The 20,700-nt window shown below is 34.9% G+C and overlaps 1 protein-coding gene across 1 annotated transcript in view; it reads left to right on the forward strand.

The window, feature by feature from the left end:
• LOC149796148 (general transcription factor 3C polypeptide 1-like) overlaps window positions 1-20,700 on the forward strand; it is a 492,926-nt gene that overhangs the window by 448,216 nt on the left and 24,010 nt on the right. Inside the window, exons 39-40 of the mRNA XM_089966075.1 lie at window positions 19,547-19,675; window positions 20,351-20,411. Of these exons, the coding sequence (XP_089822201.1) occupies window positions 19,547-19,675; window positions 20,351-20,411 (190 nt within the window). The remainder of the gene's footprint in view (window positions 1-19,546; window positions 19,676-20,350; window positions 20,412-20,700) is intronic.

A 20,700-nucleotide genomic window follows, 5' to 3' on the forward strand; every position in this document is an offset into this window, starting at 1 on the left:
TGTATGGGTTTAGTCTCATTTAAAAGAGTTATGACCCCCTGATTGTTTGTTCCTTCTCCTGACTTTTGTTTCCACAATTTCTCAGCCAAAAGTTGTTGGATGTTTGACATGTGGGTTTAGATTGGAAAGACTTTGAAAGAATTCAATTCCAGCATTCCACAATATCATTTGCAGGAGTTATAGCCCCTGAGTGTCCATCAACAAGCCAAGAGCATTCAGTACACTTCATTTCACATCAGCCTTTGGCATATGTACTGGTTTGTTCTGAGTGATTGCCTTCAGATGGATGCAAGGTGTTCAGTGTATAAGCTTATAAAGAAGTACATGATACATATAGTTTTACTACAACATAAAAAAATGGAATATATGACCCTATCTATCTTATAACAGGAATGGTGTCATAATGAAGGGCCTTGTTTGAGTGTTATGCTTTATAAAATACAACCCCTCAAAAAAATCTGTAAACCTTCAGTAATAAAGTTATATTTTAAAATGATGTAATCTTCATTTGCAGAAGAAAGATCGATTATTTTTATTCAGAAGTTATCTAAATATATAGGGAAAATGAATATGAACAGAATATGCTGCATATAGATTAAGTAGATACTGCAATTCAGACACATGTACCACACATTGCCATCACAAACCCATTATATGTTTGGCTTATCATTGGTGGAAGTATCATTTGTCTCATTTAAATGGAAGGAGATAGCTTGGATTATTCATTCTTGTGTACTCGGTCATGAATAGCATATAAACCCAGACCTGGTGTCATATCATTAGCTGGCAGATCAGAGTTTATGTTCTTTATTCTAGTTATGATTTCGGCAAGCAGGATAGACCCAGATGCATTATGCAACGCTTGTGGTCAGGGTCTGTGTTGCTTGCATTTAATCGTGCATTAAACACACAGTGATGATATGTTTGTGACAGTGCCACAGCAGGATATCACATCATTCCTTTGACTTCTACTTGTAATGAAAACTTGTGTGATGTATTGATCAGGCAATTACATTGTACTGTGTGGGATACCTGACAATCAGTTTCTACTGCCTCCCACTGTCTTCTATTTTCCCGCTTTCCATAACATTCTAAGATGCTCAAATTGCAGAAAATATCAGATGTTACAAAAGAGTGGGAGTCTGACTCTTTCTGGAACATTAGCTTGTGAATCATTAGTTATTTCTGTTATGCCTTCAGGACTGTACTGGCTGTTATGCCTTTGGGACTGTACTGGCTGAAAAACATAGGGAATGTCAGTAAATTGTGACTTAACACAATTATTGGAACCATAATTAATTTAATTATTTTTTTCCCTAGGATTCAGTGTATATGTTTTAGTATTTTATGGCACCCCAGCAAAAATATAAAGTGGTTATGTGGTACCAAGCAAAGGTAAAGTTTGAGAAATGTAAAACTGAAATGCCCCACATATTTTACCAAATACAATGAATATGCTGATTTGTGCAAAATCTTAATTCAGTACCATATATACTCACTTATAATTCGAGTCAAACTGCAAACAACAAAGACCCAGGTCTGCTGTCACATAATACACCTACAGATCAGGGTATATGCTGTTTGTTCTACTGATTACTGCAAACAAATGGCACAGACCTAGATCTGCCAGTGCATTATGCATTGGGACAGGTTTGACTTCTTTATCTGCCCTTTCATTACCCTTTATGCTATTTCTTGTTATGTTTATGTTTTAATCTGTGTGAGATTTTTGAACTATACCTTTGCATTTCACACATTTATGTGTTCTAAATTTACATTTTCTCTCTATTTATTTTATATTTTCTCTATTTATTATATATTTGCAGACATTACCTAAAAAATTTTACACATAATATGGCAGGTGTTGTTTTTTTCCATTGAGATCACTCGTTTTGTCTTAGTAGAGTATACAGTTATACATGTACATATGTATATAGTAAATATGAATATTTGTGCAAGTCTTACATATTAGCTGACCACTCCAGTGGCCTAGCAGTTAGAGTGTCAGTCTCAGATGTGGGAGGTAGTGGGTTTGAACCCCAGCTGAGTCATACCAAAGACTTACAAAAATGGTACTGATAGCTGCCTCGCTAGGCACTTGGCATTGAGAGGTTAGTATTAGGACTGGTTAGCCTTGTGTCAGGATAATGTGACTGAGTGGGACATCATGCTACATGTCTGCAGCACAATGCCCCATTGCTAGATATCACTATAAGTAGCCACACTGCAGACATCGTAGAGATATGACTGAATTTTGTTTTAAGCTACATTAAAAATCCAAATTTCACACACACACATTAGCTACAGAACTTCTGTAGCCCAATTAATTAATGAACACAAGACTTTAAGGATATGTAAGAATACAGAGTTACATGTAATGATACGGAGGGTAAACCAAAGCTAGAGGAAGCAAGAATGATACAGGGATATAAATTACAGGAATTCAGAACACATTATTGCAATCGGGGTGGGGGTGATCAATTAAATATTTCAAAGAAAGATCTGTAACATATTTTCTCTTTTTATTCCTTATCTCTTTTTTTTTGGTGAAATAATACCCAACATAAATGTTATATGAACCCAAAATTTCCTTAATAAACATAATGTTGATCCACAAATAGAGCATGATTTAGCCCTCACTCATAGCTAACAACCAGGAAATATAGTAAATTATTTTGGTGATTTCTGCAGCTAATATATATATATATATATATATATATATATATATATATATATATATATAGGCCAACTTCTTCAGTATTCCATCATTTAATTACTTTTACCTCAATCATAACATCCGAGTGCAGACAGTATGTGGTAGTTAATGCTAATAAGCATATCCAATTCTGGAATAAGATTATCAGAGCATTGGAGTGTGTGTAACATTACAGAAAAGATTAAATAACTTTCACTTAAATGCATCATATAAGTTTGTCAAAGATGCTCAGATGTATTATTTTTCACATACATATGCTGAGCATCATGATAAATGAATTGACTTAAGGATTGTATTGGAAGAACAATGATGAAAACGTGGCCAGTTGTAGGAGAATAATTGTGAAAATTCATTATTTGATATTGTGCAAGACTAAATGATGTTGACTAGAACACTCAGTGTAGATAATGAAATGTGTGAATACTGCATTGTTATAATTATTAAATATTGTAGCAGTAATTAAGATCATCAAGAATAAATTAATACAAGAAATTCCTTTAGCCTTATAATTTATGTAATCACCATCAACTTTTTCATAAAAGTGTGAAGTATTTAGAAGTTGAAGAGTCTAAGCAATTGGCACAGTGTTACGAGATGTGTGAAAAGAAATTCACATGCAAAGACATAGAAATTATGGAGTCAGTATACAAGCAGTGCAAGATGTTTTAATTATCGGAACAACAACAGCATGTATTTAGCAAGCAAGCAATGGTCACTAATGAGTTGGTATAATATTTTGCACTGATCAGCATGCATTGATTTGGCCAAAGAATGTATTGAAGAAAATTATATTCAGGCACAAACATCTAACTAATCAGTTGATGCATCATGGTAAAAAAGTTTGTTTACAATGCACTGTCTAGAGTTTGGAAATTACTATCACAGATGACAAGTATTTTACAGCAAATGGATGTACAATCAAATATTATCCACTGAGAGCATTTCTGCAATCTTGTATATTCAGTTAGGAGTACATACACACTATCAATCAAAATCAAAAATGATTTTATTTCTATTAGAGAATACAATATGTAAATATATAAGAAGTTTAATGGCATTAGGACACAATCAGTGTAAAGGTGTATGCTTTGGAAAATATTAACCCTGTAGCAGAACTTGATATCACAAATACTGTAAATAACAGTTGCTTGCGTTACATGTTGGTTTTGGTGCTCAGCCATGTCTTAAATGTGGTATATGAGTAAAGTTGCATAATTAGCTTTGCTGACAATCGATATATTTTCACCAGTATTATCATGTTTGCTGGTGAAGATTCAACAACATAACAGATGTGGAACCTGTGTTTGTAGAAACACCCAATGACAAGATTGTAGAAAAACCCGACGTCAATTGAAGAGATAGAAGTCAGTGAAATAATACCCTGATATATTGCAAATTTCTGATACTGTTAAAGAAAAATACTTTAATTAGTTTGTTGATGGCAGGTGCCATCTCACCAGTGTCCTTGCGGGTTTGAGTCTCAGATTCAGCCAGTTGTGGTATGTGAGAAGCTGCCAGTAGCTTCCCATGGGTGAGTGATTATTGCCAGGGTTTTCCTGGATTCTTCCTCCACCAATTACACTGGCTGCCATATAATATAGCCTATCGTGTGCTAAAAAATGGCATTAAATCCCAAAACAACAGAAGCGTGTATTTAGCATACAGCAGCTGCTTGACATCCATGACTTTTACTGAAATAGAATTGGCAAGAAACTGCAGCAGACATTTGTCCCAGAGCCTGGTATGAACATTTTGAAATTAACTTTGGTGCATAAAACAAAAATGAAAGCCCCATATGTTGTCTACATGGATAATGATTATGCTTGAATAGTCTGCTTCACAGTATCAGTTCCAAGGTTTCATCAAACACAGTCCAAGTTGTGGAACAAGCCCATGCACTTTTTGTTATACTGTGGTTAAATCTTGTGGAACAAATGAGTCAGTGTTATACCACAGCAAAGATATGGCAGAAGTATTTATAAAATCATCCAATGCCACAGCACATGGATACAGCAACAGCTCTCCTCTCCCAGACATGATTATGACCAAAGATGACATTCATGAGTTTACCACAGACATTGTTGGATCTGCGATAATGCCTTCAGCTACACTGATGAAAATGCATATGACCATTGTAATATCACTGGTGCATACAAGAGTTGCACACAGTTCTGCAGTTCTATGTTTATGAATATATCCAAACAAAACAAGAATTCCTGTTGTTGTTCATAACATTAACAGGGAATGATGACTACTTAATAATGCAAGCAGTAGCAATAGCATAGAATGCAGTAATAAATGTCATTCCAAACATGATGGAAAAATGTATAATGTTTATTGACTCAATGCAGTTTCTCAATTCCAGTCTCAGCCATGAGCAACTTTGCAGCAAACAGTAATGATCAGTTCAGAATTGCTAGTTGATACGATTGTGCTAAAAATGGAACTTTTACCTTGCTTAAACACTCATAAAGGAATCTGTCCCTATAAGTACAAGAGCAAGAACGTTGTTGAAACTCAGTTACCACTAATTGAGGCATTCTGTCATTGTCTCACAAATAGCTACACACATGCAATTGATTTTGGTTGTCAGAAGATTAGTGATTATACCTAAATAAGGATGATCTGCTGTTGGCAAATGTATTCAAGACATTTTGTGATACATCCATGCATGAATACAAATATGATCCCACCCACAACTTTTCAACACCAAAAAACAATTTCTGATGCACTGCTATAAAAACCTGAGGTTCATCTGTAGCTGTTAAAAGACATTGACCAGCATGGTATCCATGGCAGGTTGTATGCCACCGATTTGCTTGAACTAACAATGCAAATGTTGATGGATACAGCAACCAGTTACATGTTGTAAGCCACTGATCTTTATAAGTGATCAATGATGCAGCCAGTACCTGTGGGTTTAAATGGTTTGATCCCAAGCACAGAGACATTCACAGACATGTACATGAGTATCATCATAACAGCAGCCATTGATATTTGACAAGCTTCACCATATCCATAACAATTACCTGCTAGCTCCAGAAGCCATATTGGTACCTCATGGATGGTTGTCACTGTATCTGTGTGGGATTGTGGACAAATTCAAAAACACAGAACACACCAAGCTTGTCCCAGATATTCAGACTGAAAACAAAAGTAGTCAATGCATGAAACCTGTAGCTGTATTTGCAGCTCAGAATGCATGTAAGCAAAGTCCACTGGCTGCTTGGATTTTGCCAGCATGACTATCTAGTTGAATATGGATTAATAAAATAATTACACACCCTGCATTTCAGTCACACCAAGCATCTGTTGTCGGACTCATAGCTGTACACAGCAAGAAAGCCAACCTAAAGCTGGCAAAGCTAATCTTTGTTGGTGCTTCTATGTTTGACTTGTCAAATCTGTATGAGTTTTACTATGCATGGTGAAAACATCAAGATGTTGTACACAGATACCGATTCACTTTCTGATACATCACAACCAATGGTGTGTTGGCAGATGTGGCTTAACTGAGTTTGATAAACCAATTTGGTACTAATAGGTATCCGAAGATCATTCATGGTTTAGTAGAACTCTCAAGAATGTATTACGAAAATTTAAAGATGAATGCAGAGAAAAGCCAATCAAAGAGTATGTAGGATTGCAAACTAAAATTTACTCTATTATGGTTGGTTCAGTTACAGATATTAAGGAGTTCCCAGGGTTGTTGTTGCAAAAGATCTAAACACAACATATATGTGGAATATCTGCAGCAACAATGAAAATTTGCAAACACAGCAAATTTTATCCAAAGAAACATTGCATGGGTGTATATCACTGTACCAAGGTGATTTTGTTCACTGCTTGACACTAAGCAGTGGATATTCCCCAGCAGAATAACCACTTGTGTGTACAGACACCACATGAATGTACTTCTGATTGATGCAGTAGCACATTAAAATAGATTTGTTGGTTGTTTTGTAGCCTCAAGAATGATTTGCAATTCTTCTCACCAATCTTCTTTGGCATTCATTTACCAGTAGATGCTAAATGATAACCTGTTAGATGTCCCAGAAAGTCAGTCCAATCAAGATTGTAAATATATTGATGAACCATACAGATTCAGTCCCAAGATATTGCCCACCTTCTAACTCCTCCAGTGCATACAGATACTGAACAAATATAAAGGCATGATTGTGTTATACAACAAGTGACAATTACTTTTTGCAGAGGCACAGTGGTATATTTAAAAAGTTGAAGAGTTCATCATTGGCCTAGATGGATCAGGGAAAACCCAGTTGTTGGTGTTGAATATGTTTTTGAGAAGATTAACATGGGATTGATTGTACATAATTACACTATCAGCAGATGATTGACTGTATAATGATATGTTCAGTGATTTTATGGTAGCAGTTATACATGTACTAAGCAATCACACTATTAATAGAAGAACTATGATAGATCCTTACTGTTACCAGTATGAAAAAGTAATTGAAGCAGAACAACTGCAAGATGAAATCACTAAGACAGCTACATTGTTCATGAATATAAACATGTGTTTTTGGTGGTAGATTTTATTTAAGGAATCACCACCATGACCCCATTGGTCTTTGTATTGCTGAAATTGTGATCACATCAACCATTATAGGTACACCAGTCAGATTTGCTGTCAGGGCTGTATCAATAGTAACTCTATGTCTGGTAAAATAATTTAATTGCAGTTGGATTCACAAATACGTGTTTATTCTGAACATCTTGAGGCATTATTAAGTAGTCACAGTACAGTTAATATACTTTTCTTAATGGCTATTGAGGATAAAACAGTTAACATGGATGAGTTCGTAATGGTGTTGGTGGAAATGGAAAACAGCTGATGACTTCATGCAGAGATATGAAACTCATGCCATAGTGACCCAAAACAGGTGATTAATTTACAGTGAAATTGAGTAACAGTTAGCCACTAGATATTGTTTTGCAAAATGATTTGCATGACTAAAAGGCATAGTGATTGTATTTCCCAAAAATTCTTGATTTTATTTCCAACAAATGTTTAACAGTTTACATAGTTTTACACTAGCCAGTTTTGCTACACAAAATCGTTAACAAGCAGCAGAATTATCTTTTACTGCCCATTCTGTATGCACTGCATGTGACAATCAGGTAATAAAATCATGGGGTATAGAAGGAGTTGGCCTATTTTAGCTGCCCAACTCCAAAAGCTCCATAATGTTACTTCTGAAATAATTTATTCTTATAAATGGGATGTCTCCAGCAATTACAGTCTGTGGAAATAGGGGCCTTAACTCCTGATAAGATTATAAGATGGTAACTTCTGTACAAAATATTTAATACATTGATGGTATTGACATGCACAGTATTCATGGCTTCAAATCAATCCAGTAAATCTGTGCAAGTAGTTGCACATACACACAGACGCAATATTACATAAAATCAGCCAATGTCTCCTAAATTTCTCACACAATATGTCTTGTTTGGGACATAAAAAATGCTTCTATAGTTAAAGAAAAGTGCTGTTCTAATTGATGCATGAGTGAAATATTGTCCATGTTTGGTGGTCTTTGCCACTGATTTATTCTTGTCGCAACACTGATCACTAATTATACAGCAGAATTCTTCCTGATATGTGTTCTTTTTTTACTCCAGGATGACTCTCATAGCATGCTTGATTACTAGTGTAGAGAATCTTGGATTTATAATGTGTAATTGTTATCTCTTTTCTGACATGGTTTGTTTTCTCCAGATACAATTTATACTCTGATCTGAATTTGATCAATGCATCTAGCAGATCAGTTCATTCCCAGAAGTGACAATCCAAATTCTAGTATAGACTACAATATATACTCACTTAAAAGTTGGAACCAACTTTAAACTTCATAGACCCAGATCTGCTGTCACATAATATTCCAGCAGGTCAAGGTCTATGCAGTTTGTTAGGAGCAGTCAGTAGAACAAACAACTTAAACCTTGGTCTAATGGCACAATATCCGATGGCAGATCAGTTGAACTTGACTTATAAGTAAATATAGATTTTTGATCCATGTGCTGCCTAAATAATTTTAGTGGTGAATTAAGGGGGACATTTTGTATATATGTATATTATGTTTATTTTCATTAGCTCTACTGGTCATAGACCAGAAGTGTTTATGGGATGGTCTGTTGTCCATTGTCTGTCATCAGGCTATTCATTAGCACACGTTTGTCATTGCTACTCTTCCTACTTAAAGAATTGCCATAAAACTTGACCCATTCATCCCACGGTCTAGTTGGTGCTAGATGAAAATGGTGTTGCTCGCACATCCAAGATGGCCACCACAATGGCCCTTTTGAAAATTTTATCATTAATTCTCCTGAATGGATGATCACACAGAAGTTTTCACTAAAAGACTGCTTATAATGTCTCTTTGGTCCTAAATGAAAATGGTGGTGATCTGACATCCAAAATGGCCACAGCGGAAGCCCATCTTGAAAATCTTGCTTTTCCTATTCCTTCTATGTGGATGGTCATATCAACGTGAGGATTTCACTAAAAGTCTTCTTCTATCTGGTTGTTCCTGGATGAAAATAGTGCTGATCTGACATCCAAAAAGGCCACAGCTGAAGCCATCTTAAAAATTTACTTATCAATATTCCTCTTGAATTGATAGTCATATCAGTCAATTAATTTTCGTCTAAAAGACTTCTAATGATGCCTAGTTACCGGTAGTCCTAAACGAAAATGGAACCAATTCGAAAATCTTATTATGGCTACCTCTTCTACAAGGATGATCATATCAAAATGTCATATCAAAATGAGGTTTCACTTAAAGATTTGTGATCATGTGTAGTTGACCCTGAATACAAATGGTGCTAATCTGACATCCAATATGCCACAATGACATCCATCTTGAAAGCATCATTGCAACTCCTCATGAACAGAAAGTTATATTGTCATGGGGTTTTCACTAAAAGAATTCTTATGGTGTCCAGTTAGTCTTAAATGAACATCATGTGTTGATCTGTCATCCAATATAGCCACCACACCGTGCCATCCTGGAAATCTTATTATTGCTATTCCTTCTGAGGCTTTCACTAAGACTTTTGACTGCTTTGCTGAACTGATGCCCAATATTGCTACCACTACTTCAGAACAGTCATCCTACAAGGATGGTCATATCAACATGGGGTTTTCACTAAAAGACTTCTTATGATGTCTTAATTACAAATGATGCTGATCTGACATCTAGTATTGCCACCATGGCTTCCATCTTGAAAGTTTTATCGCATCTTCTCCTGAACAGAAAGTCATATTGATACGAGGTTTTCACCTAAAAAATTCTTAACATGTCAACTTGGTCCTAAAGAAAATGGTTCCAATATGGTTCTAATATGGCTGCTATAGTGGCCAGCTTGAAAATCTTGTTATCACTACTTCTTCTAAAGGAATGGACATATATTCATGGGTTTTACACTAAAAGACATCTTTGTATGTTTTGTTGATCTTAAATCAAACTGATCCTGATCTGAGTATGTGACCATCTTAAAAATATTTTAGCTCTCTTGTTAAAGAAAAGGCATTGTAGAATTTTCATTAGAAATGTTCTTCTGGTGTCTGCTTGCTCCTAAATGAAAATGAATACTGTAACCTGCAATATTGCCACCATTATGGCTTTCTTGAAAATATTTTTATCTCTGCTTCCAAATGGATGGTTATATCAACATGGGGTTTTCACCATTAGACTTCTTATTATACCTAGTTAGTCCTACATAAAATTGTTGCCTGTTGCACTTTCAATATGGCTGCCATGAGGGCTGTTGTGAAAATTTTATTATCACTGTTTACCTGATTGAATAATCATTTTGAAATGGGGTATTGACCAAAAAGACTTCTAATGATGTCTACTTTGTCCTAAATGAAAATGGTGCCATTATCTAACATACAATACATGTCCACCACAGCAGCTTATTAAAAAGTCATGTTGACACTAAAAAATATCTGAGATTGTTTTTAACACTCAGCAGTTAAAAGGAAGAAATTATAAGTCTTGTCTTGAATTACCAGAAATGTTTTTTGCCCAGTAGAACATCAGTCCATTCAAGGGACTCTTGTTATGTATGTCTTAATTATCACATCTGGTGTAAATTGTTCTACATCATGCAATAAATTTAATATGTGTGTAGCATTACCATACTATTACTTAAGGAGTTACAGTTAAACCTGCTCTCAATAAAATTTCCTTTGGTCTTTGATTTGATCAAAAAACCTGTATTAAAGGATTATCTGTATTTTGTTTCTGTATTCAGAGAATACTTTTTGGAGTTTCCTAGATAAGGTATTAAGACAGGTTTCATTGTACATGCTTGCAGTCCTACTACATGAACTCTACTAGCATTAGTGTCCCAGATAGCCAAGTGGTCTAAAGCACTTGCCTTTAACAATCACTGCCATCTCACCTCTGTCCACATGATTTTGAGTTTCATGCTTAGACAATGTGGGTATGTGAGAAAGCTTGCCAGTAGTTTCCCATGGGTCATTGGTTCTTACTTCCACCAACTATACTGTGCTGAAAAATAGTGTTAAAACCACAACAACAACAGCAATAGTACTAGTACTACTACCATCACTGCCCACTGATGATGAAGATTTTGATAATGATAAAAGTTATGATCACTGTTATTGTTACAGTATACTCTCATTATAATGTTGTCCGTGGGAGTCATAGAGTGCATGATACATTATTCATTATAGTGTTGTCCATGGGAGTCATAGAGTGCATGATACATTATTCATTATGTTGTCCATGGAAGTCATAGAGTAAACTGCCTGATAGTGAGGTCACCTTATAATGAAGTACATGATGCAGTGCTCCCTCTCGATAATTATGTCATTGGGATCCAAAGAGCATACTATCATATACTGAGACTTCCTTATAATAAGTAGATGTTAAATACAATTGTATTACCAGCTCCATGACCATATTCATTACATACTAAGAACCTCATAGTGTACTGTATTATTATGCCAGTGGCAGACAGTCATATTTTGATCTGAAGTGAACAAAGGAAAAGTGAAAGTATTTTATTTCAAAAGATTTGTTTACAGATCATTTAAGTCAAAATAATGTGACCTTAAACATATTCAAGTAAGCTTTATCCCTTAAAGATGATGACCTTCAACATACTCACATACTCATATTCAAGTGAGCCAAATTCTTTAATCAAAGTATTTTACCTTCAGCATAAACACATACTCATATTCAAGTGAGCCAAATTCTTTAATCAAAGTATTTTACCTTCAACATAAACACATACTCATATTCAAGTGAGCCAAATCCCTTAATCAAAGTATTTTACCTTCAACATACATACTCATATTCAAGTGAGCCAAATCCCTTAATCAAAGTATTTTACCTTCAACATACTCACATACTCATATTCAAGTGAGCCAAATCCCTTAATCAAAGTATTTTACCTTCAACATACTCACATGCTCAAATTCAAGTGAGCCAAATCCCTTAATCACAGTATTTTACCTTCAACATTCTCACATACTCATATTCAAGTAAGCCAATCCCTTAATCAAAGTATTTTACCTTCAGCATACTGACATACTCATATTCAAGTGAGCCAAATCCCTTAATCAAAGTATTTTACCTCCAACATACTCACATACTCATATTCAAGTGAGCCAAATCCCTTAATAATAATAATAATAATAATAATAAATAATAATAATAATAATAATGAGGACTTTGTATAGTGCCTAATCTTTAGAAGCTCTAAGCGCTTTACAACATTAGACAACACCTATAAGATAAAAAACATATAATGATATGATTACAAACACAAACACCATGAAATTAGAGAACATAAAAAAACAATGCTGAGAATATTTAAGGTAGGAAACATTATTAGGTCTTTAAGTTTGTTCTTGCAGTCAAAATAAGTGAGTTTTGAGAGCACTCTTGAATGGGATCACTGTATCTTTGTGTCTAAGTTCAGTGGGCAATTCATTCCATGTTGCTGGGCCCTGGTATGCAAAAGAACGCTGTCCGTATGACTTTGTTTTTATAGTGGGAATAATGAGTATACGATTGTCAGAAGAGGAGCATAAGTATCTTGCTGGTGTGTATACATGGGTAAGGTTGGATAGGTATGTTGGACTAGAATCCGTCAGTGAAACATAGCACAGAGAACAAATTTTGTGCTTGATTCTGGATCAAATGGATTGCCAGTGTAGGGTACAGAGCAGCGGGGAGGTGTGCTCTGATCGTGGTACTCTAAGTATGATCCAAGCAGCTGTGTTTTGGACTTTTTTATAGTTTCTGAGTAGATATTGTGTTGAACCAGACAGAATTGAGTTACAATAGTCCAGTCTTGAAAGTACTAATGAACACACAAGTGTTTTAGTGGCATCACCTGAAAGATATTTGCAAATGGAGCTGTATGTGACCTTCAGTGTGCTCACATACTCGTATTCAAGTGAGCTAAATCCGTTAATCAAAGTATGTGACCTTCAACATATTCCTATTCAAGTGAGCTAAATCCCTTAATCAAGGTATATGTATGCATGTTGATGTTGTGGGGTTTAACCCGGGAAAACCCCGGAACGAACCACCAACTCACGAGAAGCTACTGGCAAGCTTTCTCACATACCCACATTGGCCGAATCCGAACCCACGCAGACAGAGGTGAGATGTATGAATGAGTCATGCAATAGTTCTCAGTATGTTACCAATAATATATATATAGTATCTCAGTATGTTACCAATAATATATATATAGTTCTCAGTATGTTACCAATAATATATATATAGTATCTCAGTATGTTACCAATAATATATATATAGTATCTCAGTATGTTACCAATAATATATATATAGTTCTCAGTATGTTACCAATAATATATATATATAGTATCTCAGATTTTGCAGGTTCTGAGACAGGAGTCAAGAATCTTAGCTGGTTATTGGTTCATTTATTAGATTTCTTCAGAGTAATGGTGACAAATAATAGTTTTTTGTCATCCTTTGAACAGATTAGAAATTTTGCTAGACAAATAAACTTTTATGTCACTTGTGCAAGATTTGAAGGGAAAATACAGTTTTTTTGTGCATGTTCTCAATGATAAGGTAAGTTGTTAATTTTGTGAGTGCTGAAATTAGGTCAGTAATTTACAACATGCAGATCTTCATCTTTTGGTGCCTACATTGTACAATACAAGATTTGCTTCTCAGAGATAAAATACAGAGACCAGACACTGGCAGCTTGCTTTCTCTGACTTCATTAATGAAATGTTTATCATGTACATTTATCTCTGTAAGAGTAGGTTGTGATTCTTTTCAATTAGTGGCAAGACAGATTTAAATTTGGATAAGACATAAAAATAATGTATTAGTGTGTAGGCATCCAATTTAAGCCCAAGAATTCACTAATATTCAAATTACAGCGTCTGAAAGTCTTAGTAAATGGCTGAATTGATCTCACTGTGTAAGAATATTGCTAACCATGTCTTGTTTTTAATGCAGATACAATAGTTTGTCTTGACCATCTGGATTAACTTCATGAGATGGGAGCCATCATTAAAACAAAATAGGGTTTGTTGCTTAGCATGCCGTATTCACAGTATAGTGGGTCACTGGCTTGAATCCTGTGCAGACCAGCCCAGATTAGCTGCTTTTGTGTGTCTTGGAGCAACAAACTTTCCTTTAAGGGCCTCTGTTTTTGAAAGTCTTTCAAGTGATTATATGCTGTTTAACACCAAACAAGCAATAAATTAAGCCAAATGTATTGTCCCTTAAGTATATTAATTCTATCGACTCATCCATTTGAACTACCTGCTTTCCATGAGGAGTTCAAATAAATTAGTACACTCTACTGTACATGAATCTGTTGACCAATGATAATAAAATAAAACACTTTTAGTCCCGTTGCACTCAATTTGTTGGAAACATTTGCAAGTCCCACCTCACACATTTTGAAACATTGTCGAGTCCCACCTCACCCATTTTGCTTGAAGGACCCACGGTACTAATTATACGGAAGAACTGTGAACCAGTCTAGAAATGGGTGAAGAAATAATAGAGTATTTACAGGTTTGGTGGTCCATAACTGGTTAATAATAAAAATTAAAATTTTAGGAAAAATATCTTTTGAGAGCTTATCCTATATGTAATGTAAAAAAAATATTGACAAATTTCTACTGATGCAATTTTAGCATTTTTGCAGGCTTGACTCAGGAGTACTCAATACTGAAAGTAGCACCTGATTCATTTGGTGCAGAATCAATAACACGTGTTTCATGCACATGTATGTAAACAATGTGCTGCGGGTCATATGGTGTTCTCCACACATAAGTTTGCACCAAGGTTAGATGTGCATGAAGAATTATAGGTGTCATTATCAGCACCCAGAAGTTTTAAGTTATTGAATTTTGAATATGATAGAGTTTCCATATGTTTACCATTGGAGTTGAATTAGTACCATGAGTCCTGAAACACTTGCAAAGAATTTGTATCTGAACAAGAACCTGTTTGCCAACTGACCAGCAGCAATCTGTCTGTTAGACCAGCTATTGAAGATATTTCTAATGAATTTAAAAACTGGATAACTTAAACTGGACCCTTTGACTAACACTTTTCAGTCTGGTTAGTGTTCTTTTGCAGACCTGAGTTCAGGTATCAGTGTCAGAAAAATTCATATATGCTAGATCACCTACCTGCCCAAGATTCATTTTTCAGGCAGTAATATTACATTGCTGTTAACATATCCAAATGGGTTACATCCCATAATACTTGTACCACTTCAGGCAGGGCATTAGTTTGCAAGTTGGCTACATACCATAAAACTGGTTCCTGCTGGGCAGGGCACTGGGATCCAGGTGGGCTACATCCCATAATACTGGTTTCAGTTGAGGCAGGGCATTGGAAGAATATACCACACCATGACAGAAAGTGTAATCTTTGTGAAGAAGAACAATATTGGTGATGAATACAGTTATTTGTTCTTCTGTTAATTTTATTAACCATATTGGATGAAATAGTGTAAAATTTAATGAGTTGATTTTAATGGGAAATATTTCTACATTGGTAAAATGATCAAAATTCATTTAAAGTACCTGTATGTTGAAACATTTGGCACAGTTGATATTATAATAATAGTTTGCAACACAGTTTCTCTGTACATGACATTGTATTAGAGGTAATCATATTAAGAGTTGGTCAGGTACCCTCTCTAGGATATGCAAATACAGGGTAACCAGTTATGTGTTTGACTATCGGTGTAAGAATCATTGTCTGGAGTTTACCATTACTTATGTGCATGCATAAATGTGCATATGTGTATGTGTGATTTGGATCTTTTATGTAGCTTTAAAAAAAAATCAGTCATATTGCTACGATATCTGCAGTGTGGCAGTTTATAGTGATGTCCAGCACTGGGGCATCATGCCGCAGACATGTAGCATGGTATCCCACCTGGAACCGGGCCGAATAGTCGTATGCAGGAGGTCAAGGTTCGAAACCTGGCCAAGTCATACCAAAGACGTATAAAAATGGTATTAACAGCTGCCTCACTAGGTGCTTGGCATTAAGAGATTAGTGCTAGGACTGCATGGTCAGCCTGATGTCAGAATGATGTAACTGGGTGGGACATGATGCTACATGTCTGTGGCATGATGCTCCAGTGCTAGACATCACTATAAACTGCCAGACTGCAGACATCATAGTGATGTGACTGAAATTTTGCTAAAGCTACATTAAAACTCCAAGTCACACACACACTCAATATGTATGCATATATGTGTGTTTTTATGTACATGTTTGAATGTGTGTGTAGATGGATGGATGTGTTTGTGTGTGTATATATATGCATGTATAGTGTGGGTGTTGTTTGATAGAATGTTTACTTTAAGCTGATATTTAGATGCCTTTTTACTCCAGTAAAACAAAAAGTTATGTTAAATATTATATATTTTATTGTTCATCATTACAAATTTGTTTTTTTATTTGTATTAGTCATGTACATTTCAAGTGAAACGGTGTAAATCCTAGGAATGTCCATGTGAATTCCAAATGAGTGTATATGTGTGTGTGTGACTTGGATTTTTAATGTAGCTTTAAAAAAAAAAAGCAGTCATATCGCTACGATGTTTGCAGTGTGGCAGTTTATAATAATAATAATGAGGACTTTGTATAGTACCTAATCTTTAGAAGCTCTAAGCGCTTTACAACATTACACAACACCTATAACATTAAAAAAAACACATATATAATGATATTATTACAAAATCAAACACCATGAAATTAAAAAACATAAACAACCTGCTGAAAATATTTAAGGTAGGGAACACTATTAGGTCTTTAAAGGGGCCCCGAGTGGCCGAGTGGTCTAAAGCACTCTCCGTTACGGATCACTGTCATCTCACCTCTGTCTGCGCCGGTTCGAGTCTCGGATTCAGCCAGTGTGGGTATGTGAGAAAGCTTGCCGGTAGTTTCTCGTGGGTCGGTGGTTCTTTCCGGGGTTTTCCCGGGTTCTTCCTCCACCATTAATACTGGCCGCCATGCATAGCCTATCGTGTGCTGAAAAATGGCGTTAAAACCCACAACAACAACAACAACAACAACAACAAGGTCTTTAAGTTGTGCTTGCATTCAAAATAAGTGAGTTTTCAGAGCACTCTTGAATGGGAACACTGTGTCTTTGTGTCTAAGTTCAGTGGGCAATTCATTCCATGTTGCTGGGCCCTGATATGCAAAAGAACTCTGTCCATATGACTTTGTTTTCACAGTGGGAATAATGAGTATACGATTGCCAGAAGAGGAGCGTAAGTATTTTGCCCATGTGTATACATGGATGAGGTCTTATAGGTATGTTGGAGCTATAGTATCAGCCACTTTATAACGTAGTACATTATACATATAACTTCACAACTACATGATGAAATGGTATCCAAGACCATACTCACCTTATAACAGAAATGGTGTTATAAAGAAGGGTCTTATAGTGAGGGAGTGCTTTATTTATCAAAGGAATTTGCTTAACAACTGAAACTGTTGAAGAGGCTTGCTAAATAATTATAAGATATAAGGAACTTTATTTTAATTTCACTGATCTGGTACATTTTGTCACACAGGAATAAATTTATTTGAAATCAGTTTTGAAGAAACTTGATTGATTGAAATCAATGAGCCTGCAGTGAATCATGTATATAGTGGATAATACATTTATTTATAGACTGTAATGGATAATGTCAGCAGAGGATAATGCATGCTTTTATAATAGTTATATCAGTAATTCACCAGTTCCATGATCTTAAGACAATTGAAATGTCAACTATAATTGTTTTCTAAAATGTACTATCTATTATATGTCATAAAAAAAACATTCAAAATTGGGAAACTAAAATCTATCTGAGTCACGTGAATTAATACACTGTATCAGCCATTACTGGAAGAGTTTAGAATGAATAATAATGTCATAGTTATTTAAATTTTGAGTTGTAAACCTCATCATGTCAAAACTAAATTCATTTATGCCTCAGCTGCAGGTTAATTAGTTCAAAAGATGCATAGCTGTTAAGAGTTGTCATGTGACCAGTAATTTACTAGTGAGTTGTTTTCTGTTGTTCAAATGAAAAGAAATAAAGTCAAAAATTTAGCATTAAATTGGCATTATCAAGGTTCCTGAAATTTTAATGGCTTTTGCTGGACATTTATTTTTCTTTAAACTTGATGAGGTGTCCCGGTATTTGTGAAATTTACATTGGAAACATTAAAAGGAGATGTAACAAGTTGTGATAGACAGCATTGATATACCTAAGTGTTAAAGATATTGGAAAATATGTCATTTTTAGTTCCATATTTGTTATGCATTAGTGTTAATGTTTCTTCTCAAACAAATTAGTATACAAATAATTTTTTCTTTGAAAATACTATATCTTAGAACTTCACCCAGCAACAATATTTTATTCCACCCTACTCTTTGTTAAAATTAGTTATTAATTGACAACAACCACTTTTACACCCTTGAAAATATGTAACACCTTTTTCAGGTAAGTAGGATGGTTAAGTACTTATGGTTCTTATTTTGGTTCCCATAGTAAACCTGTGTATCAATGACTTTAAATTTCTGCATGCTCCTGATCAATCCAGTATCACTCAGGATAGATCCATCATTGCTGCAAGCTTCTGTGTTATGAAAGCCATATGAGCCATGCCATTTTTTTAATCTGTATGTGTTTCAAACATGTTTCCAGTTCCAAGAATCAGGTGCTACTTTCAATGTTAAGTGGTCTTATGTCAGATCTTTAAAAAGACTGAAATTGTATCAATAAAATATTGTTTCAGTTGTTAACTCTTTTGGTCATAAACCAGAAGAGTTAATGGGATGCCTAAAGTCTGTCGTCCATCATCTGATGTCTATCCAGACATTAGTTTGTTATCTCAATTCATTTACACACACAAAATGAAAATGGTGCTGCTCAGATATCCAATATGGCCACAGCTTGAAAATCTTGTTATTTTTACTTCTACAGACTGTATAGTCATATCAGAATGGGGTTTTCACATTAAGACTTCTTATTGTGTCTAATTAGTTCTAAATAAGATTTTGTCAAACTGATATCCAGTATGGCCACAAAAGCCACCATCTTGAAAATCTTATCAATGCTTATTCTAGATAAAAAGTTGTTTTAACACTGTATTTTATAAGAAGTCTTCTTATGATGTCTAGTTGATACTTAATAAAAATGATACCGATCAGACATCCAGCATGTCCACTTTAACTCAAGCCAAATAGCATTTTGCAAATGAATGCTTCAGAGATAATTTTCTGTCTGTTTTTTTTCTTCAGATCCTTAAAGTGGGAGTCACAAAAATACGCTATGTTGCTTTCCCTTACTGCAGACCATGGGTGATCCACATCTACAAGAATGTGAGGGGCAGGAATGCCATTTCAAAGGAAGGGGAACAGCCACCACAGGTATTCTAGTTTGCAAGAAAGCAGAAAAGCCTTGCTGTTGATTGTAGTCTTTTACCCCAGAGTTACTTCATTAAATTACTGTATATACTTGCTTATAATTTGCAAAGAACTTAGATCTGATAAGTCAGTCAATAAGTGTTTTCTTTTCATGTCAAGAAAATGCAGTTTACTTTCCACAGTGTAAATCTTAATTTCTATATGTTTAAGAATACATTTTCTTATTATGAAGCAGAAAATGAGAGGCTGCATATTAATATGGTAAGGGAGAATACTCTTATTTTGCTTGGAACTGTTTGCATTCTCAAGGATATAGGCTTTTCTTGTCCTCAGTATTGGTTTTCTTGTCATCAGTCCATTTTTTCTTGCCATCAGTCGTAGTTTTCCTGTCATCAGTCCTGGTTTTCTTGTCATCAGTCCCAGCGTTTGTGCCATCAGTCCAGGTTTTCTTGTCGTCACACTTTTCCAACTGAATATAGAGTTATGTACCCTGTTTTTGGCTCCTTTCAATTTTATAATATTGGTGGTGGAATCCTTGTAATTTTGATACATTTCTAACTTTACTGTCTGACCTTATGTAATATTTAATTCTTATTTTACTCAGAGGTTCAGTTGGATTTAAGGTTTTTTCTTACTTTATAAATTATATTGCGAATAAATTTAAATTACTTTTTTTAGGAAGATGACCTTGACATTTTGCATGGTAAAGATGAAGCTGAGCCTTGTAGAGATCATAAAGGTACTTATATATATATATATTACAAACTGCCACAGATGATAGTTCGTTCATATACGTGGGGTCCTTAATTTTGTGTTATAACATGGTATCATGTCAAAGTTAGAAGTTCATTCAAGTATATTGTTCCTGAGAAGAGCTTAAAATAAGTAAAATTTCTTTTTGCTCTGTCCTCAGTTATATATATCTGTCTTATTGTAATTTAAGATTAGTGATAATATAGAATAAATATTGATTGAAACTTTTCATTTTTTTTTTCATCATTGAAGTATTTCTTAATTGAAAGACATAA

The sequence above is a fragment of the Sinohyriopsis cumingii genome, chromosome 7, assembly GCF_028554795.1.
Source record: "Sinohyriopsis cumingii isolate HCF-2022 chromosome 7, ASM2855479v2, whole genome shotgun sequence".
Lineage (NCBI taxonomy): Eukaryota > Metazoa > Mollusca > Bivalvia > Unionida > Unionidae > Sinohyriopsis > Sinohyriopsis cumingii.